This window comes from Mesoplodon densirostris, chromosome X, assembly GCF_025265405.1.
Source record: "Mesoplodon densirostris isolate mMesDen1 chromosome X, mMesDen1 primary haplotype, whole genome shotgun sequence".
In the NCBI taxonomy this organism is placed as follows: domain Eukaryota; kingdom Metazoa; phylum Chordata; class Mammalia; order Artiodactyla; family Ziphiidae; genus Mesoplodon; species Mesoplodon densirostris.
Genome location: NC_082681.1, coordinates 96,575,363 through 96,601,659, shown reverse-complemented (window position 1 = coordinate 96,601,659; position 26,297 = coordinate 96,575,363). Strand labels below are relative to the sequence as shown.

Genomic DNA, 26,297 nt, shown 5'->3' with positions numbered 1-26,297 from the left:
TAAAGTATAATATGTAAGTACCATGTTATAAAACTATAATAAGTAATTATAATAAGTAATAATAATTATTCTAATAATGAGTTCAAGTTATTGTAATCCAGGTCTACTAGTGAAAAGAATGGAATTCTTCTGGGGGTGGGAGATTTCAGTTAATTGGGTTTCAAAGTTAGTGTCCCCTATCATCAAATAGGTTGCAAATATTCATCTGTAAAAGTCATTCTTAGCCCATGGGGTAGATGAAAACAGGCAGCAACCAAATTGGCTGACCCGTGGTCTACAGCCACATTTTTATGTTCTAGAGCTTCTCTTTCTAAGCTCTTTTGTTCCTTCCCCATACCATGCTCCTAATTTGTTCTATAGTAAAGACTTAATCCATGGTCTTTAATAGCTATCTAGTATAAATTCCTATTCACCATGGGTAAGACTGTGTGTATATTATGAGAATGAAAAATTAATACTCAGTATATTTATTCACGTATTTTCCCACCTTTTCCAATAATTTCACAATCTCATTAACCTGAGAACTTCACAACAATTCACTAAAGAAGAGTGATTCAGTAAAATGTACATTAAAAAATAGAGCAAAGTCGATGTTCTCTATTAATCTGTCCTAGTCAAATATTGACACACATCTAGACCATCCTACAGCCAGCTACGACACCACTTAATATTTGAACCTTTAAATGGACGTTGTCTCAAAGAAGAAAACTTGAGGGCCAGAGAGAGACAACGTGTGCTCCATTCTTCTTTATTAGGTAAACACTGTAAGCAATATGAAGGTGAAACCTCAGGTATTTCTTTCATCGCCTTGAAGAATGAGTTCCTTTTGAAAGCCAGATTTCTCCCAGCAGAAAATAATTTTGATAGGAGATATCTTTAAACAGCACTGTGTACTTCTCGGTCTTTTAGCACAGAAGATAATGAACACACTTAAAACTTTATCTAGGTGACTGAGCTATCTCCAATTCATCTTTCTCTTTCCACTGGCATTTTTCTAATATGTATGGACGATCTAGTCTGTCACTGCCCTCCTCAGAAGCCTCTAATGTTTCCCAGCTGCTCTTGGATAAAAGCCCAACTCCTTGGCATAGCACTGGAGCTTCTCCGTGGTCTAGACTCCAACAATGATTCTCAAAGTGTGGTGCTCAAACCAGCTGCAACAGCAGCAGCAGCCGAGAAGATGTTAGAGATGCAAATTCTCGGGGCTCACCCCGTACCCTCAGAATCACACTCTGGTGGTGGGGCCCAGCAATCTGCTTTTAACCGGACCAACAGGTGATTCAGATGCAACCTGAAGGCTTGCGCCAGTTTACATGCAATTTCCCTTTCCAACCTCACCCTCGTTCTGCATTATCCCATGTGTCTCACATTTAAACCAGACTGCTACCCTACCCTGAAAAAGCCACACACAGCAATGCTTTCCTGCCCTTCCAACCTGCCACCTCCTGAAATGCCACTGCATCCAAGCCCAGTTCGAAGGCTACCCCTTGGCGAAGATGGGCCTGGGCCCTGCTTTTCTTTTGTGCAATTTACCAGCCTCTCTTGGGAGAAACTTAGCTCTTTGTACACCTGTCTCCCCCCAGTGGACTGTGAGCTCCTGGAAGGAGGTGGGTTTCTGTATCCTCCACAACCTTGAAGTGTGACATATATCACGAGGATGCTCAACAAATGTGTGTCAGAGTGAAAGGAAATCATTAAGGCGGGCTGTGTACTTAAGTACAGATGCAAGCAAGGACTAGACAAAGCAACTGCTTTGCTGAGCAGTGCCTGCTGGTGTGACTTCAGTATGACTCTCTGAGGCCTCCAAGAACTACTGTGTGGCAGTCAAGGGCTGCTACTCACTTTGCCTCTTGTACAGCCCCTCCCCCTTCCCGGACAGAGGCACCTTTAAGGGTCACGGTGGCCTTTTGCCTATCTCCTCCCTCTGCTCTACAGAGATGCTCTTACTTGGGTCTCGTCTATAAAGTCGGATGCTTTCCACTCTCACTGCATCATCTACCTCATGCCAATTGCTCTCTCCTTCTTTATCTCCACATATTTCTTTATTGGCCTTTGTCCCCTCAGTGGCTTCTCCACTCTTCTCAGCTTTGTAGTGAAGAGGAAGCATTTGGGAGACAGTGTAAGTCAAGCAGAACTATCACAGCTGTTATCTTCCAGTTTGGGGTTCATCTTGCTAATGTGAGTATATTTTATTTCTTTTACTCCATAGGAAGTTAATAAAACTCATTTTATTTACATTTTTTTTTACCTGAAAACATCATCATGTGTTGAAAATTCCAGCCAATCTTGTGCCTTCTGCCCAAGTTGAGGAAGAAGGAGAGCGGGTAGATGTGTGCAGCTCTGCCCAGGAAGATGGCAACCTGGTCGCCAGGTGGAGGTTAAGGGCCCAACAGGTTTCCAGGATGGCACTTGCACACAACCTGTGACTGAGCAGAAAATTTTAGGAATGCCATGACACCTTGCTGTGATCAGGAGAGTTGCACAGAGAAGGCAGGCTGTCTCATTTCCCGCCAAACAAGTCTCAGCAGCAAGTGGGGTTCCACTGGCCAATTTCCCCAACCTCCTGACTCAGAGAGACAATTTTTGGCCTGTTAAACACACTGTTGTAACTTCCTGATTTGATTAAACTGATATGGACCAAGTCTCCGACCTACCTAAAAATGAGTCCAGAAATAAGCTAAGGTGCCATGGCTGGGGTGGGGAGTTAAGAGAAGCAAAGAGCGTGCCGGACTCTATTGGAAGAAAAAGAATCACAAGAAGAAAAACTTACTACCCCCTGAGTCAAACTATAGAGAAAAAGCTCAGTGGGTGAGCTCATAAGCTTTGGTTGGAAGTAAACATCAGGGGTTTGTATGACCAGGAAGATCCTACAAATAAGAGGTGGGGAAACTTACAGTATTCCTACCATGAAGACATATTCATATTCCTCACAAGGATCAGCCTGGGGAGATTTCTCTGCCTAAGAGGCTAACGTATCTTTGGGGAGGTAAGAGATGGCAACAGAGGAGTGTGGAAGAGGAACTCTTACTGTGCAAACCAAAGAATTCAGGGAAACCGGTCATTCGTCACTTGCTGAGTTTAGAACAGAGCCCAGCAGAGAGATGCACACTGCCCTGGTCATAGGAGGAAACCACTGTGGGAACCAGAGGAACAGGGAGCTTCCGGTTCGACCAGCCGGAGCTGCAGCTGTCTCAGACAGAAGTGAGGGCGGGACTGTCTTCTGCCTTCTCTAGGATAAAATACGAACTACGTTTCTTCTTTTATCGCTCTCTATTTTTTCCCTTTTTGCTACTGTTTTGTTTTCTTTTTCACAGAGGGAAAGAGGTCGTGCTTATAACATTCTATCCCAGGAGCCACGCATAAGTCCGCAAGTGGAAGCGGCCTTCAGGATTCACAGAGGCCCCGGCTCCCCCTTGAACAAGGCCCCCACGCTGTAAACAAGGCAGCACTCTCACTATCTCTCACAGGATGCCGTGCTAAGAATACAAATCAAAATGACATGTCAGGTCTTTCTTAAGAATAAAAGCACTGATCCGCTGGATCTTTAGCTCTTGGTCTGTTGAGTGTGTAAATCTAAGAAATGAGCCCCAGTTGAAGCAGATAATACTCTAACTGGCAGGACTCTGGCATGGCATTAGGCCACTGTCGCTCTCTAGCTGCTTGGTGAGTATCATTTATACCTGCACAATAAATGAGAAGCCCAGAAGAGAAAAATACTCCTTTTTTGGGGGGGGGCCAGCATCCCAAGATCTAAGGATACCCATGAGACCTCAGAAAAGGCAAAAGGGAATAACCAGCAATAGTGGATACCTGCTCAGAATTTGGAACACCAGGCTGAGCTGAACTGCTATAGTTCCAAGGCCCAGAAGAGTTCACTTTAATGAAAACAATAGGATCTGAGGCCAACTGAGCAAAGCTCTCAGCTGTCCACACACTGCTGGGCATTCGTATTTCTCCTCATTTGAGAGGAGCCAACCCCCCAAACTGTGTCTCTCTTCCAAAAACTGCTCTCACGATGGGACTAAATCAAAGAACCCAGTATTTCTCCATTTCATCTGCCCTTCCTCTCCATTTCTTTCTTTCTTTCTTTTTTTTTTTTTTTTTTTTTGCGTTAAAGGGTCACCATACGGAAACTCGGGTGAAAGCGTGCACACTGCCTGCAGGCTGCCCTGGGTGGCGAGAGGAAGGGCAGCTTGCAACCACGTGCAGCTGAGAGCAGGAGACACAGAACCTTCAGGTCTTCCAAACGGGGAAGCTCCTGGATTGGAATTCACGTGGCGATGAGAAAAAAAACAATTTGGGGGACTGACACGGGTTGCCGATTTTTAGCTCTGCTAGGAAGGGTGCTTTAAAAAAAAAACTACCACCTGCCAATCACCAGTGTAACACAAAGGCCACCTTACACAGAAAATGCAGAAAGGGCAACCCTAGAATCAACACCGGTCCTTGAAATCAAATACACCTAGCTTTATATTTACCACTTAAGCCTTCTTTTTCTCATCATAAAAACACCCTGAACCAGCGCTGGCTCAGTCACCTCCCCGCCAAACCAGAAATTATTGTTACAGCTTCCGCAGCCGTGGTTGTCTTTCCGTGTAGAAAATGGGGGAACCAAAAAAAGGATACAAAAGCTCCAATGATGAAAACGGGGCTGAAAACGTGCTTCTGGAAGGTAAACAGCGCCAGGCCCATGTAGGAGAAGATGAAGTTCTCTGCCAGGAAGTGTAACACCTCAAAGAGCTGCACAAAAAGGGAAAAGGAAGCCGTAAACCCTGTGGGTCCCCTCCCTTGTATTCGCAGGCCACTTGTGGGGACACAGGCCTCTCCCTCACCTGCTTCGTTCGACTTCTTGATTCCACCGACAGATTGTTGTAGGTGTAATGAGCTTGTGTGATTCCACAGAAAAGGACAGCTACAACGCCTGGCAAGAGAGTTAAAAAAAAATCAACGGAGGGAAAAAAAGAAGCAGAAAAAAATTCTCCTTGAAACAAAAAGTTAAGGTAGGCAAGCCCAGCATATCCAACTTCCTGAAAGTTTTTGAAAATTTCCTATTACTGAAAGCTCCCTCTGCCCACACTTCTCATATCAACCTTTGCTCCTCCCAACCCTGCCCTCCTTCAAAGACAAGGCCCCTGATTTCCCCCTTGTTCCAGTTTTAAGAGCATTCTCTCCCCTCTTCTAAACTCCTACTGAATTGGCCATCTCTATATGGCATTTAGCATTCATTCCCTCAAAGAGACTGTGAAGTGTGCGCCCATCACACACTTTTGTCATATTCCTCTCTGTTCACTGAATGAATAAATTTAATTTCAAACAAATGCTTTATATTTTTGCATGGTCCAGGGCTTCAGACAAAATGGATCCAGAGTACTAGTCCAATTATCCTGGCCCTGATAATCTAGATTTCTGGTTAACGGTGACTATTTTGCTGTGTAAGACAATTAACACACCTGGGACTTTGCCTATATATTTACAGATGACTGTCAAGTTTTAAAGGAAGTGAGGCATATAAAGATATGCTGCAATATTTTGAAAAGACGATAAAAAGGACTTCCGAATTAGCTGGATTATGTATAGTAACTGTACTTGAGTTTTCTAATAGAAAAATCCAATGATTTATTTTTTTTAATGAGGGAATGTGAGGAACTAAAACCACATGATCACTCACACTAATAATCTGTGAAACGGGCACCATAAAAACACAGTATTGAAAAGCAATGATTAAACAGACCAGAAACAAAACAAGGAAAAATAGTGCTCACACTCATCTGAGTAGAAGCAAAATTACCTTTAAAAGGATATGTATTTTGCTTGTTATTGCTACTGTTTGTAAAATAACGAAGCAATCCAGGGGAGGATACAAATAAGGTGTTAATATATTCAGTAACTTTTGCAGCTAAGTATCTACTTATAGTTAGAATGAGTACTCGAGGATGTAACTGAGTTTGAAACAATAAAGCTTATCCTTTAAAAAATATGTAGCGCTGGGAAACTAAATTATTCATAAGGCAGAACACCAGCCTTGCTCAGCAGTCCTCCATATGGACACTCCGTGAGTGGTTTATCAACTCTGGGCAGCAGCTATTTAAGAATTCTTCGCTCCCCTCAAGCTCCCACAGCCTCCGCCACAGTGAGGGGAAGGGTGGCCAAGGGCAGAGGAAACCCACCGGTAAACCCACAGGCTTCTGCCAAGAGGAAGGTGCTCCACGACATCAGGAAGAAGAGCGCCGTCTCCAGCAGGGGGAAGCAGTGCAGCTTGGTAAACTTGGTCACGTCAGCTCCTGTCAAGGAACTGTCTCCAGCAACAAGCATCAGGGTCACCGAGAACCACACTCTCTTAGCCCAGGACCCCTCCCTAAGGGCTACCCTTTCCCTTCAGCTCTTCCTTTGGGGCCCCAGAGCTGCTTGGTTTTTAAAGTAAAGAAAATGAAGCTTCCCAGTAGAATAGGGGTTTCCAAGGGCTGGGAGAGGGGAGGATATAGGGATCATATCGTTTAATGGGCACACACTTTCTGCTGGGGATGACGAAGAAGGTTTGGGAAATAGTGGGGATGGTTACACAACATCGTGGATGCACCTAAGGCCACTGAATTGTACACTTAAAATGGTTAAATCTTAACCTGTGGAAGGCTTGCCTGCTCATTCTGCACTTTGCTTTTATGTTGGTTGGTTTGTGGGTTGGTTGGTTTTTTTTTTTTTTTTTTTTTTTGCGGTATGCGGGCCTCTCACTGTTGTGGCCTCCCCCGTTGTGGAGCACAGGCTCCGGACTCGCAGGCTCCGGACGCGCAGGCTCAGCGGCCATGGCTCACGGGCCCAGCCGCTCCGCGGCATATGGGATCCTCCCAGACCGGGGCACGAACCCGTATCCCCTGCATCGGCAGGCGGACTCTCAACCACTTGCGCCACCAGGGAGGCCCGGTTGGTTGGTTTTTAAGTCAACATTGTACAGTCCTTGGCTTAAGGAAGGCCACCTTGCTGTAATTCCCCCAGATAGTCCCTGGATACTTACGGCCACGTTAGCCCCATATGGCCTGGAACACTGGACAACAGCAGTCAGGCTGTGGCTAAAGTACTTCACAGCCTGCTTCCTCCCAGCCTCCTGAGAGGTGGTCCCTGATTCCCAGCCTCCTCCTGGCTCTTCCACTCTTTCCGCCCCACCCCACCCCCCAAAAAAACCTGACGCTTCCCCCAAGCTCCTATCTCCGACAGGTTTATAGGAAGGACAGAAAACACAAAGGTGAGGACAGAGCTAAGCCACGAGCTCCACTCTCAAACATTTTCTCAAACCCTTAGCTAGGCCACTGACTGTCATGTTTCACCAAAGGGTGACATTTCAGGAGCCCCCAGCCCCCCGTGGAACAATTAATTTAACATTCATTTCTGAAAGAAGAACTGAGAACTTTCTTTTCCCAAGTGCAATGCCACATAGTCATACTTCGGCAGGGGCAGAAACTACAAAAAGGATATTAGAGCAGTCACAACACCAGTCACAGCTCCCATGGTAAAAGAGCCACTAAATATACCTAGAAAAATGCCAACTGACTTAAAAAAGGCAGCAGCATCAAAGGCGTGAGTGTTCAGCCCCGCTGGCTGGTAGGCAACAATAGACCTGGAGTTTAAAGAGAGAGTTAAAAAACACTAAGCTGGTTTTACACCATGGTACTTACAAATATCGACAAACATAGGTATCTACACTCTGCAGATCCCTCCCCATGGTGTATTCATTTAATTTAATCTGCAGTCACCATGTTATAATGGTATCGGTATTCCAACCACTGCCAACTGGACAAAGCAACATAACTTTATCAACTAAGTCTATAAACCTCATTTAAAAGAGCACCCAATTCAAAATTTAACACATTTAAGATGGGCCTCTGATTTTAGCCCAGAGCATTCAGGAAGCCAGAGTCTCTCTTCCCAGGCAGAAATATTGTTACTTACGAGGACAGTACAATGGCAACAGCATCATTTAGGACACTTTCTCCAAACAGAAGTGCGTAAAGGTCCACATCTGCATGTAATTCATTAAATATCGCCAGTACAGTCACTAAAACATGGGCCAAAAGCATACAAATTAGTTGTGGTTTCTGACTTTAAGCCATTGATAACAAATTCATAGAAGCAATTCTTATCTTTGGTGGGACAGGGTGGTTTGGAAGACAGTAAGGGAGTCAAAGATGGGTCCTCTGTCTACGGCAGAAATGAAAATGGCAATCTTCCTAATCTTTTTGTTGTTGTTTATTTTTGTTTTGTTTTGTTTTGTTTGCAGTACGCGGGCCTCTCACTGTTGTGGTCTCTCCCGTTGTGAGGCACAGGCTCTGGATGCGCAGGCTCAGCGGCCATGGCTCACGGGCCCAGCCACTCCGCGGCATGTGGGATCTTCCCAGACCAGGGCACGAACCCGTGTCCCCTGCATCCCCAGGCGGACTCTCAACCACTGCACCACCAGGGAAGCCCCAATCTTCCTAATCTTAATGAGGAGTGATATGATGCTTGATTCTAATAACACTGTGCTCTCAACTGTAATCCCATCACACTTTGAAAACACTTCTATTACAGAACGTAAAAAATAATCACAATTAATGTGACTTGGCTCTACTGGTGGGGTGAAATCTCTTTGAAGGCAGAAACCCTATTTTATTTTTTACTTTATTGAAGTATAGTTGATTTACAAAGTTGTGTTAGTTTCAGGTTACAGCAAAGTGATATCTGAATACACACACACACACATACACATTCTTTTTCGTATTCTTTTCCATTATGGTTTATCACAGATACTGAATATAGTTCCCTGTGCTAGTTTATCCATTCGATTGATATATATATAACAGTTTGCATCTGCTAATCCAAATCTCCCACTCCATCCCTCCCCCACCTTCCTCTCCTTTGGCAACCACAAATCTGTTCTCTATGTCTGTGAGTCTCTTTCTGTTTCGTAGATAGGTTCGTTCACGTCATATTTTAGATTCCAAATATAAGTGATATCATATGGTATTTGCCTTTCTCTTTCTGACTTACTTCACTTAGTATGATAGTCTCTAGGTCCATCCATGTTGCTGCAAAGAAACCCTATTTTATTTTACTTTATTTTTTATTTTATTTTTTGAATTAATTAACTAATTTATTTTTGGCTGCATTGGGTCTTTGCTGCTGTGTGCAGGCTTTTTCTAGTTGTGGTGAGCAGGGACTAACTACTCTTTGTTGCGGTGTGCAGGCTTCTCATTGTGGTGGCTTCTCTTGCTGCGGAGCATGGGCTCTAGGCACGCGGGCTCAGTAGTTGTGGCTCGCAGGCTCTAGAGTGCAGGCTCAGTAGTTGTGGCGCACAGGCTTAGTTGCTCCGCAGCATGTGGGATCCTCCCGAACCAGGGATCGAACCCATGTTCCCTGCATTGGCAGGCGGATGCTTAATCACTGTGCCACCAGGGAAGTCCCATAAGTACCATTTTTATCTCAAAATCTTAGTGGTAAAGCATTGGAAAAAGGACTCTGCAAAAGGGAAGATCATAAACCTGGGCTCGCTGGGGATCTGAAGAGCATGTAAACTTGGTGCTAGCTGGCTCTGCCATGCTCCCAAACTATAAGATTAAAGTGCAGGTTTAATTTCCTGGTAATTTGTCATCAGCCCAGACTTACACCTTTTAATATCCAAAAGATACAATAAAAAGTGTATTCAAAAATTTGTAATATAAGAGAATGGACTTGAGGATATGGGGAGGGGGAAGGGTAAGCTGTGACAAAGTGAGAGAGTGGCATGGACATATATATACACTACCAAACATAAAATAGATAGCTGGTGGGAAGCAGCCGCAGAGCACAGGGAGATAAGCTTGGTGCTTTGTGACCACCTAGAGGGGTGGGATAGGGAGACTGGGAGGGAGGGAAACGCAAGAGGGAAGAGATATGGGAACATATACATATGTAGAACTGATTCACTTTGTTATAAAGCAGAAACTAACACACCATTGTAAAGCAATTATACTCCAATAAAGATGTTAAAAAAAGAATATAATCTGGAAAAAATAACATAATACTTTGCTGTACACCTAAAACTAATGTAACATTACATATTAACTATACTAATTAAAAATGAAAAAAAAACCATAATGGGGGGAAAATGCCTATTTCTGGTCATTCAAGTTTGAGTTTAGAGCTAACAAAATCAATTTCTCTTTAAATGTCTGTTAATGACCACCAGGAATAAAAAGAAAGAACATGGAAATAGAAACCCTATTTTATTGATCACTGTGCTCCAGCATAGGGTCGGGGCACAGTGAAGGTTTAATAAAGGATTATGAAATAATGAAAGTCTTCATTTATAACAGAGTATACAAAATTACACTTCTCACAGTTTTCACATTTCATAGACATTTAAAAATCAGCTATTTTCGATTAGGAACCAAGATGGCAGAGTAGAAGGACATGCTCTCACTCCCTCTTGCGGGAACACCGGAATCACAACTAGCTGCTGGACAGTCATCCACAGGAAGACACTGGAACTCACCAAAAAAGATACCCCACATCCAAATACAAAGGAGAAGCCACAATGAGATGGTAGAAGGGGTGCAATCACAGTAAAATCAAATCCCATAACTGCTGGGTGGCTGACTCACAGACTGGAGAACACTTATATCACAGAAGTCCACCCACTGGAGTGAAGGTTCTGAGCCCCACGTCAGGCTTCCCAACCTGGGGGTCCAGCAACAGGAGGAGGAATTCCTAGAGAATCAGACTTTGAAGCCTAGTGGGAATTGACTGCAGGACTTTGACAGGACTGGGGGAGACAGAGACTCCACTCTTGGAGGGCACACACAAACTAGTGTGCACATCGGAACCCAGGGGAAGGAGCAGTGACCCCATAGGAGACTGAACCAGACCTACCTGCTAGTGTTGGAGGGTCTCCTGCAGAGGTGGGGGGTGGCTGTGGCTCACCATGGGGGCAAGGACACTGGCAGCAGAAGCACTGGGAAGTACTCCTTGGCGTGAGCCCTCCCAGAGTCTGCCATTAGCCCCACCAAAGAGCCCAGGTGGGCTCCAGTGTTGGATGGCCTCAGGCCAAACAACAAACAGGGAAGGAACCCAGCCCCACCCATCAGCAGTCAAGGAGATTAAAGCTTTACTGAGCTCTGCCCACCAGAGCAACAGTCAGCTCTACCCACCACCAGTCCCTCCCATCAGGAAACTTGCACAAGCATCTTAGATAGCCTCATCCACCAGAGAGGGCAGACAGCAAAAGCAAGAAGAACTACAATCCTGCAGCCTGGGGAACAAAAACCACATTCACAGAAAGATAGACAAGATGAAAAAGCAGAGGGTTATGTACCAGATGAAGAAGCAAGATAAAACCCCAGAAAAACAACTAAATGAAGTGGAGATAGGCAACCTTCCAGAAAAAGAATTCAGAATAATGATAGTGAAGATGATCCAGGACCTCGGAAAAAGAATGGAGGCAAAGACTGAGAAGATGAAAGAAATGTTTAACAAAGACCTAGAAGAATTAAAGAACAAACAAACAGAGATGAACAATACAATAACTGAAGTGAAAACTACACTAGAAGGAATCAATAGCAGAATAACTGAGGCAGAAGAACGGATAAGTGACCTGGAAGACAGAATGGTGGAATTCACTGCTGCGGAACAGAATAAAGAAAAAAGAATGAAAAGAAATGAAGACAGTCTAAGAGACCTCTGGGACAATATTAAACGCAACAACATTCGCATTATAGGGGTTCCAGAAGGAGAAGAGAAAGAGAAAGGACCTGAGAAAATATTTATAAAGAGATTATAGTCAAAAATTTCCCTAACATGGGAAAGGAAGTAGCCACCCAAGTCCAGGAAGCACAGAGAATCCCATACAGGAAAAACCCAAGGAGAAACACACCGAGACACATAGTAATCAAATTGACAAAAATTAAAGACAAAGAAAAATTATTGAAAGCAGCAAGGGAAAAATGACAAATAACATACAAGGGAACTCCCATAAGGTTAAGAGCTGACTTCTCAGCAGAAACTCTACAAGCCAGAAGGGAGTGGAATGATATACTTAAAGTGATGAAAGGGAAGAACCTAAAACCAAGATTACTCTACCCAGCAAGGATCTCATTCAGCTTTGATGGAGAAATCAAAAGCTTTACAAACAAGCAAAAGCTAAGAGAATTCAGCACCACCAAACCAGCTCTACAACAAATGTTAAAGGAACTTCTCTAAGTGGGAAACACAAGAGAAGAAAAGGACCTACAAAACAAACCCAAAACAATTAAGAAAATGGTAATAGGAACATACATATCGATAATTACCTTAAACGTGAATGGATTAAATGCTCCAACCAAAAGACAAAGGCTCGCTGAATGGATACAAAAATAAGACCCCTATATATGCTGTCTACAAGGGACCCACTTCAGACATAGGGACACATACAGACTGAAAGTGAGGGGATGGAAAAAGATATTCCATGCAAATGGAAATCAAAAGAAAGCTGGAATACCAATACTCATATCAGATAAAATAGACTTTAAAATAAAGAATGTTACAAGCGACAAGGAAGGACACTATATAATCATCAAGGGATCAATCCAAGAAGAAGATATACAATTATAAATATATATGCACCCAACACAGGAACACCTCAATACATAAGGCAACTGCTAACAGCTATAAAAGAGGAAATTGACAGTAACACAATAATAGTGGGGGACTTTAACGCCTCACTTACACCAATGGACAGATCATCCAAAATGAAAATAAATAAGGAAACAGAAGCTTTAAATGACGCAATAGACTAGACAGATTTAATTGATATTTATAGGACATTCCATCCAAAAACAGCAGATTACACTTTCTTCTCAAGTGTGCACGGAACATTCTCCAGGATAAATCACATCTTGGGTCACAAATCAAGCCACAGTAAATTTAAGAAAATTGAAATCATATCAAGCATCTTTTTTGATCACAATGCTATGAGATTATAAATGAATTACAGGGAAAAGAACGTAAAAAACACAAACACATGGAGGCTAAACAGTACATTACTAAATAACCAAGAGATCACTGAAGAAATCAAAGAGGAAATCAAAAAATACCTGGAAAGAAATGACCATGAAAACACGATGATCCAAAACCTATGGGATGTAGCAAAAGCATTTCTAAGAGGGAAGTTTATAGCTATACAAGCCTACCTCAAGAAACAAGAAAAATCTCAAATAAACAATCTAACCTTACACCTAAAGGAAGTAGAGAAAGAAGAACAAACAAAACCCAAAGTTAGCAGAAGGAAAGAAATCATAAAGATTAGAGCAGAAATAAATGAAATAGAAACAAAGAAAGCAATAGCAAAGATCAATAAAACTAAAAGCTGGTTGTTTGAGAAGATAAACAAAATTGATAAACCATTAGCCAGACTCATCAAGAAAAAGAGGGAGAGGACTCAAATCAATAAAATTAGACATGAAAAAGGAGAAGTTACAACAGACACCGCAGAAATACAAAGCATCCTAAGAGATTACTACAAGTAACTCTATGCCAATAAAATGGACAACCTGGAAGAAATGGACAAATTCTTAGAAAGGTATAACCTTCCAAGACTAAACCAGGAAGAAATAGAAAATATGAACAGACCAATCACAAGTAATGAAAATGAAACTGTGATTAAAAATCTTCCAACAAACAAAAGTCCAGGACTGGATGGCTTCACAGGTGAATACTTTTTTTTTTTTTTTTTCCCGTATGAGGGCCTCTCACTGTTGTGGCCTCTCCTGTTGCGGAGCACAGGCTCCGGACGCGCAGGCCCAGCAGCCATGGCTCACGGGCCCAGCTGCTCCGCTGCATGTGGGATCTTCCCGGACCGGGGCATGAACCCGTGTCCCCTGCATCCCCAGGCAGACTCTCAACCACTGTGCCACCAGGGAAGCCCCTTCACAGGTGAATTCTATCAAACATTTAGAGAAGAGCTAACACCCATCCTTCTCAAGCTCTTCCAAAAAATTGAGGAGGAAGGAACACTCCCAAACTCATTCTATGAGGCCACCATCACCCTGATACCAAAACCAGACAAAGATACTACAAGGAAAGAAAATTACAGACCAATATCACTGATGAATATAGATGCAAAAAGCCTCAACAAAATACTAGCAAACAGAATCCAACAACACATTAAAAGGATCACACACTATGATCAAGTGGGATTTACCCCAGGGATGCAAGGATTCTTCAATATACGCAAATCAGTCAATGTGATACACCATATTAACAAATTGAAGAATAAAAACCACATGATCATCTCAATAGATGCAGAAAAAGCTTATGACAAAATTCAACACCCAGTTATGATAAAAACTCTCCAGAAACTGGGCGTAGAGGGAACCTACCTCAACATAATAAAGGCCATACACAACAAACCCACAGCAAACATCATTCTCAATGGTGAAAAACTGACACATTTCCTCTAACATCAGGAAGAAGACAAGGATGTCCACTCTCGCCACTATTATTCAACATAGTTTTGGAAGTCCTAGCCACAGCAATCAGAGAAGAAAAAGAAATAAAAGGAATACAAATTGGAAAAGAAGAAGTAAAACTGTCACTATTTGCAGATGACATGATACTGTACATATAGAATCTTAAAGATGCCACCAGAAAACTACTAGAGCTAATCAATGAATCTGGTAAAGTTGAAGGATACAAAATTCATGCACAGAAATCTCTTGTATTCCTATACACTAATGATGAAAAATCTGAAAGAGAAATTAAGGAAACACTCCCCTTTACCATTGCAACAAAAAGAATAAAATACCTAGGAATAAACCTACCTAGGGAGACAAAAGACCTGTATGCAGAAAACTATAAGATACGTATGAAAGAAATTAAAGGTGATACCAACAGATGGAGAGGTATACCACGTTCTTGGATTGCAAGAATCCACATTGTGAAAATGACTCTACTACCCAAAGCAATCTACAGATTCAATGCAATCCCTATCAAATTACCAATGGCAGTTTTTACAGAACTAGAACAAAAAAATCTTAAAATTTGTATGGAGACACAAAAGACCCCGAATAGCCAAAAGAGTATTGAGGGAAAAATACGGAGCTGGAGGAATCAGACTCCCTGACTTCAGACTATACTACAAAGCTACAGTAATCAAGACAATATGGTACTGGCACAAAAACAGAAACACAGATCAATGGAACAAGATAGAAAGCCCAGAGATAAACCCACGCACCTATGGTCAACTAATCTATGACAAAGGAGGCAAGGATATACGATGGAGAAAACACAGTCTCTTCAATAAGTGGTGCTGGGAAAACTGGACAGCTACATGTAAAAGAATGAAATGAGAACACCCCCTAACACCATACACAAACATAAACTCAAAATGGATTAGAGACCTAAATGTAAGACCAGACACTATAAAACTCTTAGAGGAAAACACAGGAAGAGCACCCTTTGACATAAATCACAGCAAGATCTTTTTTGACCCACCTCCTAGAGAAATGGGAATAAAAACAAAAATAAACAAATGGGACCTAATGAATCTTAAAAGCTTTTGCACAGCAAAGGAAACCATAAACAAGACAAAAAGACAACCCTCAGAATGGGAGAAAATATTTGCAGACGAATCAATGGACAAAGGATTAATCTCCAAAATATATAAACAGGTCATCCAGCTCAATATGAAAGCAACAAACAACCCAATCCAAAAATGGGCAGAAGACCAAAACAGACATTTCTCCAAGGAAGACATAAAGATGGCCAACAAGCACATGAAAAGCTGCTCAACATCACTAATTATTAGAGAAATGCAAAGCAAAACTACAATGAGGTATCACCTCACACCACTTAAAATGGGCATCATCAGAAAATCTATAAACAACAAATGCTGGAGAGGGTGTGGAGAAAAGGGAACCCTCTTGCACTGTTGGTGGGAATGTAAGTTGATACAGCCACTATGGAGAACAGTATGGAGGTTCCTTAAAAAAACTAAAAATAGAATTACCATATGACCCAGCAATCCCACTACTGGGCATATACCCAGAGAAAACCATAATTCAAAAAGACACATGCACCCCAATGTTCATTGCAGCACTATTTACAATAGCCAGGTCATGGAAGCAACCTAAATGCCCATCGACAGACGAATGGATGAAGATGTGGTACATATATACAATGGAATATTACTCAGCCATAAAAAAGAATGAAATTGGGTCATTTGTTGTGATGTGGATGGACCTAGAGACTGTCATACAGAGTGAAGTAAGTCAGAAAGAGAAAAACAAATATCGTACATTAACGCATATATGTGGAACCTAGAAAATGGTACAGATGAACCGGTTTGCAGGGCAGAAATTGAGACACAGATGTAGAGAACAAATGTATGGACACCAAGGGGGGAAAGCGGCAGGGGGATGGGGATCGTGGTGTGATGAATTGGGCAATTGAGATTGACATGTATACACTGATGTGTATAAAATTGATGACTAATAAGGACCTGCTGTATAAAATTACATTAAAAAGTTTTTAAAAAATCATCTATTTTCCAGACCAGCAGCTCTCATACTTTTGATCTCAGGACTTCTTTACACCCTTAGAAAATTTTGAGGCCCCAAAGAGCTTTAGTTTTGTGGGGTATAGGTATCAACATTTACTGTATTGAATTAAACAAAAAATTAAATATTTATTCATTTAAATTACTAGTAAAACCATTATATGTTAACATATTTTTAATGAAAACTAATTATATTTTCCAAAACAAAAAAAAAAATAGTGAGAAGAGAGCCACTGTTTTACATTTTCTCAGATCTCTTTAACATCTGAAGTAATGGAAGACAGATGGTTCTCATATCTGTTTCTGCATTCGATCAACAGAGAGTCAGTATCACACATTATATAGCCCCTGGAAAACTCCACTCAATGGTACACTTGTGAAAGAACGTAAGTAAAAAAGACAAATGATGTACTACTATTATTATTAAATCAGTTTTGACTTTATGGACCCACCTGAAAGGACTTTGGAGTTTCTCAACTTCAGTTCTACTGATATTCGGGGCCATATAACTCTGTCGTGGGGGCTGTCCTGTGCATCATAAGACAGTTTAGCAGCATCCGTGACCTCTACCCACAAGATACCAGTAGCACTGCACATTCTCCCCTGCCAGTTGTGACAACTAAAAATGCCTCCAGACATTGCCAAATGTCTGTTGGGTGGGGGGGTGGGGGGAGGGGGGTGGTGCAGAATCACCCCCGGTTGAGAACCACTGCTCTAAATGTATACATGCAGGCGGGGTTCTCTTTCAACACTCACACCCAACTACCTTCTGCTTTGTTAGTTTCTGCCATAAGGACCTGAAAAACTAAACTCACTTCTTCAGCTTCCCTTGCGGTGAGTGCCACTTTTGCTGCCTGGAAGAGGGTGGAGACTGGACGCAGTACAGTTGTCTTGCCTCCACGGGGCAACTAAGGTGTGTCTGAAAGCCAAGGGTAATGCCCTAGAAAGACTGAGTGCCTGGATGCCTGACTGTAGTGGCAGCCATGGCACCAGCTCTCTGTTTAAGCTAATATTCGCCAGATTTTTCTGTTATTTGCAGCCAAACGCATTACTAACTGATACTATTAGAAAACAAAACCAAACAAATATTTAGCACTCTTATAAGCCAACCACTCTTGTAACCATCATCCAGTTCAGGAAATGGAACTTTGCCAACCCCCACAGAAGCCCCCCCCACAATATGTTCCATCCCCATCTCAAGCCCTTCCTTCCCTCAAAAGTAACCAGTAACCTGATTTATAGGAATCATTTCCTTGCATTTCCTTATAGTTTGACCACTGATGTATATTCCTTGACACTATCATTCAGGGTTTTCCCATTTTCAAATTTATTGTTTTAATACTTTACATCTCTTTTTCTCCATGGGTTCCCCCTCCATTCCTTTCTGTCAACTCTCTTTTCATAACGCCCTATTGTGTAGTCCTCTCATTTCTGAATTTTCCAATCCTGATGTATACAGTTCTTTTATAACTTCTATCATTTTCTTAACTTCCTTTAGCTTCTGTTGGAATGTTAATAAAGTTTCATCTGCTTTGGGACCCTCTTCTTCTGGTATGACTTCATTATCTGTAACTTTATTCTTCATAGGGGTTATCCCCATTCTTTCTTATATTTACATGAAGTTCAACCTCAATCCATTTCTGCTGCCCACATTAAGTGAGGTGGGTAGGGTGTAGAAGGCCCAGAACAGCTTTTCCAGTTTCATGGCTCTAGGGCTCCCTCTTCTGGTTTTACATTGAAGTATTAAAAATATGGCCCAGAGGTGTAGCCACCCAGAGGTGTAGCCAATACTCAGATCGACTTCCTCTGGCCTTCTCCATTATTACTATCTGAGCTTTCTTTCTCCTTTAATGCCCCATCAATCAAGGTCTGTGGTCCGAGCAGGTCATTTTTAGGGAGTGGCTCTGTCCTTGCAGAGAGATCTTCTACAAGGGATTTCCTGAGAGGTCTGAGGTCCCAGGTCACTCCAGCAGCCTCACACCTCCTCCAGTCTCCTTGCCCTCCCCCACAAATTAGAGCCTGAAAAGCCTCCTCCCAATATTCACTGCTGTTATCCAATACGACCATAAAATTCTTTGCTCCCAGTGGGGATCCCTCCTTTTGAGTGTGAATACTTGTGGGAAATTTCTAGGTTCCCTGACAATCAAAATGACCAGCAGCCCCCTCTTTCCTTTGCTTCCTCCAGCACAGTTGCTGTTCTTATCCCTAAGTCTCACTGCTACAGGTAGTTTGACCCCCCCAGTTGATAACTGGGGATTCATGGAGATACTCTGTCAGCTAGTAGAGTCTGTGTTTTCTTTTTAGCTGTCTTGCTTTCTCTATTTTTGTTAGGGATTAAGGGAGATTCTGAAACCACTTCCCATCACGCCTTTCTTTTCAAAAAGTTTAACTCATTTATTAAGAGTAAACAAAAAATAATTTGGAGTTGAAAAATGTCAACTATATCATGAGGCTGCTCCAGATAATCATAAATCTAGACAATAAAACCACTACTCTAAGCTTTCAGATGCTAACCAGACATCAACTGGGGGCATCACCAGCAGGCATACATCCTAAAGGACAGACATGTCTTCTGCATAAAACAAGACACAAACAAGGTCAACCTCTTTCTTCCACCCTTGAAAACAATTTATCAAGTTACACAACAGGAAAAATCTTTAGGGATTAGGCTAAAAAAAGTTCTTGTTTTCTGGATTATTTATTACATGAACGATACGTGTGGCTCCTTACATAAAACCTGTGATGGTTAATTTTACTTGTCAACTTGACTGGACCATGGTGTGCCCAGATATTCGATTGAACATTATTCTGGATGTGTCTGTGAGGTTCTGGATGAGATTAACATTTGAATCAGTAGACTGAGTAAAGCAGATGGCCCCCTCAGTGAGGGTGGGACTCATGTGGTCTGTTGAAGGTTTCACTAGAACAAAAAGGCAGAGTAAGGGAGAATTCACTTTCTCTGCCTGTCTTTGGACCCAGACTGGAACTACAGCATTGGCTCTCCTGGTTCTCAAGCCTTTGCACTGCAGATCTTGAGACTTCTTAGCCTCCATAATCACATGAACCAATTCCTTACAATCGAGCAGTCAATCAATCAATATGTCTCTTTCCCTCTCCCCCTCACACACACATATGTCTCCTATTTATTCTGTTTCTTTGAAGAAACCTGACTAATACAAAACCTCTAAGTTTATCATTATATGACACAAGAATTGTCTTGTTTTGAACCCAATGTTGAAGAAAAATTAACAATGATAATAATAACAATTATTAAGGTCTTATCGGGAAGCAGGCACTATGCTAAACATTTTACAATCTCATTTAGTCCTCATAAAAACCCTAGGAAGGCAGTAGTATCATATCTCCCAATTTAGAGATGAGAAAACAGGCCCTGTGTGGTGGGCTGCTTTCTGCTGCCGTAACAAACTTCCCAAAATCTCAGTGGTCAAACCCGAGAGAAATTTTATCTATTACTCATGCAGTATGTCCACTGGGGGTTGGCACCAGAGGCCTCTGTTCACATCAGTCAGTCAGTCACTCAGGGACTCAAGACTGGTGGAGGCTAATCTCAACGAACAGAGCACAGGGCTGGCAGCCCAGGACACCTGGGTCCCAGGACTTTATCAGCGAGGGTTCTGGCAGGAAACAGATGAGTAATCTGAGGAGTGTTTATAAAGGCATTATTTATAGAAGTGTGTAGAGAGCACGGGAGAGGGGGAGGGCAGCACCTGTGGCTGAAAACAGGGAGCTTTTATACCATCCCTAGGCTCAAAGGGTCCAGGGAAGGAGTGGTTGCCAGAACCAGGAGCTGTGTGGAGAGGGTCACCCAACAGGAACCGTGACCTTTGTTCAAGGGACACAGCCAGCCCACAGGGACCCTGCATGTCTAGCCTCCTCCTAGTCTCCCACTGGTGCTCTCCCCGTGGACAAATCCAATGGGAAAGTAGAAGGCAATCTTCCATACCAGTCAGCCTCCCAGTGCCAAGAAGAGAGTGGGGAAGGGTAGTGTGGAAATGTGGAGGGGCAAATGGAAGCCATCCAATAGTGCACAGCAAAGTCCAAAGACAGAGTAAAGCGAAGCCTTGAGTACATGATTTTCAAAACCCCCTTTGACTTTTAAACACTATTTCCCTAAAATACTACTGTACCAGTAGTAAAATAATAATAATGTGTAGTTAACTCATTTATGACAATAAACACTAGCTCTGCATAATTAATAATGAACACTTTGTACTGGTCTGAATTTGGCTGTTCTGAATTTCAATTTCTCATTCTCCCTGCCCACCACCTTAGAAAGCAAGGCAGGAAGTCGGCCATGTCCCTCCTGGGCAAGCCTGTGCCCAACCAAGATGAGGACTACGGGTGTGGACAACCAGAAGGTGATGCGGGGGTGGGGGTAGGAAGGGGATGACAGACTGGGTGAGTGGCTCCCCCCACAGCTGGACCCCTGCAATCAGAGAGAACAAGGTCACGGCAGCTGTTTCCAACTGGACATGGACTGAGAAATTACAATTCACTGACTGAAGACTGCTGGTACAGGTATCTAAAAAGCAGTGGGAAAAATGAAAGAATAGTGGAAAGAGAAAGAAGGAAAAATCAAGAACCTGACTTTGTTCCTTCAACTAACTTTCCCTGAACACTCCATCTGTGTACTAAAGAGTACTTAGCACTTGCGAACGCTCAGCACAAAGCGGCAAGTAATGTTATGTAGAAAACAGACCTGACTCAAGAGCTGGGGGAGCTACTGACTGAAGCAGTAAAGGAAGAATAACCTGGCAGGTGGCAGATTTGAACTCAGTCTCAAAGACTAAGCAAAAGGCTGACCAGCCTGGGTGGTGCAACTAGAGAATTACTCTCTGACAGCACAGATCACAGCTTTTGAAACCTGTGAGTGGGTCTGATTGACTCGAGGGGTGTAAAAGTGACAGGATTACAGTGAGAGGAATCACTGCATAATGGTTCACAGGAAGGAATGGCGCTCGTTTTCTCTGGTAGCTGCTTATGAATGTAGCAATACTACAGGTTGGAAACTTATATTCTCTTTCTTGAATTGTGGATCCATTTAAGTAACAGTTCACAAAGATGGCACGTGGTACCCATGACACATAACCACGGAATGGAGAGGGCTCCTGGTCACAGAGCAGCCTATAGCATACCACGCACAGGCTGCCCCCATCAACGGAAAGACCAAACACAAGAGCCAAGTACAGTGAGATCAGGGACAAGGACTCTTACCCTTTCATATCCATCAATACCACTACATATCCCAATACCAGAATTTCTGTTTGATGCACCAGGCACAAGAAGTCAATTTGGTCTTATGGTTCCCCTCTAACTCTGCACTTAAAGTTTTTATTTCTTTTATGGCCCAGGTTCTCAAACAACAGATGTTTAGAAAGCTGGTAAAACACTTTTAATTTACAAAAATATTCTACATTTCAGAAAGATTTCCATTAAAAAGCAGTTAAAGTTAATGTCCTGATGTTTAATAAGTTTAAAGTTTCAATTTTCTAGAACTTTCATTTCTATAAAACCCTTACTGTGCCAATCTTCACAGGACAAATAAAAATGGTGTGTCATGGTAATACCTTCCATTATTTTCTACCACAGCATGGACACATTAAAGTGAAGTAAACAATTACAAAGATAATCTGGAAAAATAAGCCTTTCTATCCAATTAAATGAAGCAACACTAATGGCTCAGAAAACAGTATCCGTAATCTTTATGTTACACTAACTTCCCTTGCTTATTGGTGGTACTAGTAAGATTTTAGTAATAAAGTTATAGATGCGTATATTAGTAATATATTTTCAGAGACACTAAACACCTTTCTTAAACTTATATAGAATCATTTCTCGACACACATTTGGAGATGTCAGACATTGTAGTGTTAGAATAATAAAGCTACTTTTCACAGTGCTTAGGTTAAGTGGTAACCTGTTATTAAACACACACACACACACACACACACACACACACACACACACACAGAGGTAAAACAGAGAAATCTCTGCCTGAGTCAGAAGATGTTGATAGAGACCAACATAATCAGCCGATGCTATGCTCAACACTTTACATGCATTATCTCATTTAATCTTCACAGTAGCCCTCACAATAGGAAACAGGTACCATTATTCCTACTTCATAAATGAGAAAACTGATGCTCAGGAGATAAAGTGTGCCCAGGCCACCCGCTTAGTGACTGGCAGGGCTAGAACTCAAACCACCACCTGCAACTCCGCATCCCACATTCCTCTCACAAACAAGGGAGCTTCAACCAGCCAAGTCTTCAGTATCAATTTACTTAGAGTGTTTGTAAGAAAACAGGGAGGTGAGAGGGACTTCCCTGGTGGTCCAGTGGTTAGGACTCCACGCTTCCACTGCAGGGGGCATGGGTTCGATCCCTGGTCAGGGAACTAAGATCCCACATGCCTCATGGTGCGGCCAAAAAAAAAAAAGGAACAAAAATTTTTTAAAAACATTAAAAAAAATAGGGGGGCGGTGAGAGAGATCAACGGTTTTTGGATCATCAAGATTTTTCAGAGCTACACAACTGTCTAGAGTTGTGCTATCCAATGCGGTAGCCACTAGCCACATGTAGCCATTTAAACTTAAATTGCTGAGCATAAAGTTCAAAAATCAGTTCTTCTGTTGCACTATCCCACATTTCAAGTGCTCAACAGCCACCACATGTAGCTACTGGCTACCATAAAGGATTGGGAAGACTATAGAACATTTCTATCATCACAGAAAGGTCTATTGGGTAGCGCTGATCTAAAGGACCCCCCAAGAGGCATGGTGAAGTGGAGGTGGGGCATGGTGGGAATCTGTATATCTTAGAGATCATTACTGCCCAGAATGTTAGAGGACATCATAGACAATGAAAAGACCTTTCCATCTGTACTGTAAGAACAAGATCAGCTCTTTCTCCATAAATTCTTTCCCTGCAATGGCACTCTCAGTAGTTAACACTAGAGGAAAGAATAGCCATAACTACTTTATGTGAACTGATTCAATTATGGGTTCCAACTTGGAGAGGAGAGCTTGTTTGTTTGTTTTGAGCTGCAGGGGAGGAAGGGTATATAATAATTCCACTGTTAAGAACTGGTTCAACTAACACTTGAAAAATACAAGGTAAGAGATTTATGAATAGGAACCACATCACAGTGTGCAGGAACATCGCACAAAAGGACTTTACAAATTAAATTACATTCACTACAGGAACTGGTGTACATTTCTACTAAGCAAAGGTACTATTTAAACCAAATGATACGTTTCCTAAAAGAACGCAAAAGCACAACACTGAGAAAAAAGACAGTCTAAGTGTAAAAATTATGACTAAATTAGACATTCTAAAATGACAGACAAAAGGGAAATACAGGTGGCAGCAACCCAAGTGCTTGTTGGCAGATGGATAGATAAACAAGATGCAGTATATTCATACAATCGAGTATTATTCAGGTTTAAAAGGAAGGAAATTCTGACACATGTTACAACATAGATGAATCTGGAGGACATTATGCTAATGAAATAAGCCAGACACAAAAAGACAACTTCTGATGATTCCACTTATATGAGGTATCTACAGTAGTCAAACTCATAGAGACAGAAAGTAGAATGGTGGTTGCCCAGGACTGGGGGATGGGGTGGGGGGAGGATAGGGAGATGTTGCTTAATGGGTATAGAGTTTCAGTTTTGCAAGATGAAAAAATTCTGGAGATTGGTTGCACAACAGTGTGAATATACTCAACACTGCTGAACTATACACCTGAAGATGATTAAGATGGTAAATTTTATGTCTTTTTTTTTACAATAATAATAAGAAGAAGAAGAAAAGGGAAATGCAGGCCCTTCTTAGAAAAGCCATCTAAGTCTGTTAGACCACTTACTGGTCTCTTCCTCCACTGTTCCATGTTAATACTACAGTCTCCCTACTGTAATGAAAATTAATGATTGCTCTGAACTTTTTAAGATTTAAATAATAAAACATCATAATGATAAGGCCAAATATGCAAATACCTGGGTCAGTAGCAGAGATAACTGCTCCAAAAAAGAGACAATCCGTGTAGTAAAATTTATCCGAGAGCTGCCCCACAATCTTCATGAGCTTCACCACACCATACATGAGATTTCTGTAAGAAGGGAAGGTAAACTATGTCAGAAGGAAAAAAATAGAAAAGAAAACCCATCTAATCGAGTAACCTGGCATATGAGCAAGCAGAGGAGTACTAGAATACTGTACTTCCAAAGACGTTTGTGAAAACATTGGACAGCTGCTGTGCTTGGACACTTACCAGGAACATGTGCAAATAAGACTTTGGCACCAAGTAATGGTCTGCAGTTAATGTCATCTTGCTGAAATATCTGAACACTCCATTTAAAAAAACTGTGCTTATTTACAACTATAAAGTATGATCCTCAATTAGCAATAGTTAGGGCATTTTAAGCAACTGGGTCATAGGGAAGAAAGCAAGAGAAAGAACCCTGCAAAATGGGTAATGAATTGCTACAAAACTCCCAGGATTCTAAGACAATGCATTTAAAGTCATGGAAATGAGTGGACTGGATGAAGCTGGAGAGAAAAAAAATGGGTTGGCCACAAAGATCCAACTGGTCAACCTTCTCTGCCAATAATTATTTCAAAGAAGGGAAGAGAGGCAAAACTCTTTGAACATCCCATTAAAATATCAGCATACTCATTGACATACCTGGCTTCTCACTCTTTGCATGGGTTAGGCAGGCCAGCAGCAGCCCTCTTTATACTGTGCAGAATATGATATGGCCCAAGAAGGACCACCAAGTTAATATTTCAAGTTGGCCAGAGCACATTTCCTACAGGACAGCTGACAAATTGGGAGGAGTGAAGAGTGTTAAAAGGCCTAGTACATGTTATTAAGGGTGTGTGTGTGTGTGTGTGTGTGTGTTGGTAACAGCTGTAGGGATTAGGGGAATAAAAACAACCACAGAATAAAGATAAATTAAGAAAATCCCATTTACAACGGCATCGAAAAGAATAAAATGCCAAAAATAAATAGCCACAGAATAGACTCATTGTACCCTACAGCCAACCCCCAATAATAAGATTCTTAAAGGTCAAGACCATATCATTGCTCATCTTTGTACCTTAGGTGTCTAGAACAGTAGATTGATGAAGCTAGAAGTTCAAGAACTATTTGCAGAATTGAATCCTTTTGAGAATAAATAGCTATAACTTAGTGTTTGCCTACTGTGTGCCAGACATTGACACTGTTCCAGACACCTAAACAGCTATATTTCAATTCACAGAAATTCTATGATACAGAGTTGATTTGCTCTTTGTTGCTTATCAAAGGCTTCTTTCACCTACCTTTTAAATATTTCTTAAAACTAGACCTTCCTCTCCATTTCCTTCTATCATAAGCTTAGATCTGAGCAATAGATTTCTCCACGGTAGCGTTTTCCCTATAGTCACCAATACCAGTTATCTAACCTGTCACTCTTCAATGGCTTGTCTCTCTTAAAGGACGAAGTCCAAGCCCCTCCTGTTTTGGTGGCATAAAAGGATCCTGCTTTCATCTCCAGCTTTCAAGCTAATTTTTTTTAATTAACTAAAGTTCACATTTCAGTCAGATTTCCTTAGTTTTTACCTAATATCCCTTTTCTGTTCCAGGATTCCATCCAGGATACCACATTACATTTAGTCATCACATCTCTTTTGTCTACTCTTGGCTATGACAGTTTCTCAGACTTTGCTTGTTTTTGATGACCTTGGCAGTTGGG

General features: G+C 41.8%; 1 protein-coding gene across 1 annotated transcript in view; it reads right to left on the bottom strand.

The window, feature by feature from the left end:
* Window positions 1-26,297, bottom strand: part of SLC9A7 (solute carrier family 9 member A7) — a 149,465-nt gene that overhangs the window by 44,481 nt on the left and 78,687 nt on the right. The window contains exons 5-11 of the mRNA XM_060086593.1: window positions 24,558-24,670; window positions 7,942-8,047; window positions 7,468-7,609; window positions 6,168-6,273; window positions 4,833-4,921; window positions 4,627-4,740; window positions 2,249-2,360 (exon numbers count right to left, since the gene is read on the bottom strand). Coding sequence (XP_059942576.1) covers window positions 2,249-2,360; window positions 4,627-4,740; window positions 4,833-4,921; window positions 6,168-6,273; window positions 7,468-7,609; window positions 7,942-8,047; window positions 24,558-24,670 — 782 coding nt within the window. The remainder of the gene's footprint in view (window positions 1-2,248; window positions 2,361-4,626; window positions 4,741-4,832; window positions 4,922-6,167; window positions 6,274-7,467; window positions 7,610-7,941; window positions 8,048-24,557; window positions 24,671-26,297) is intronic.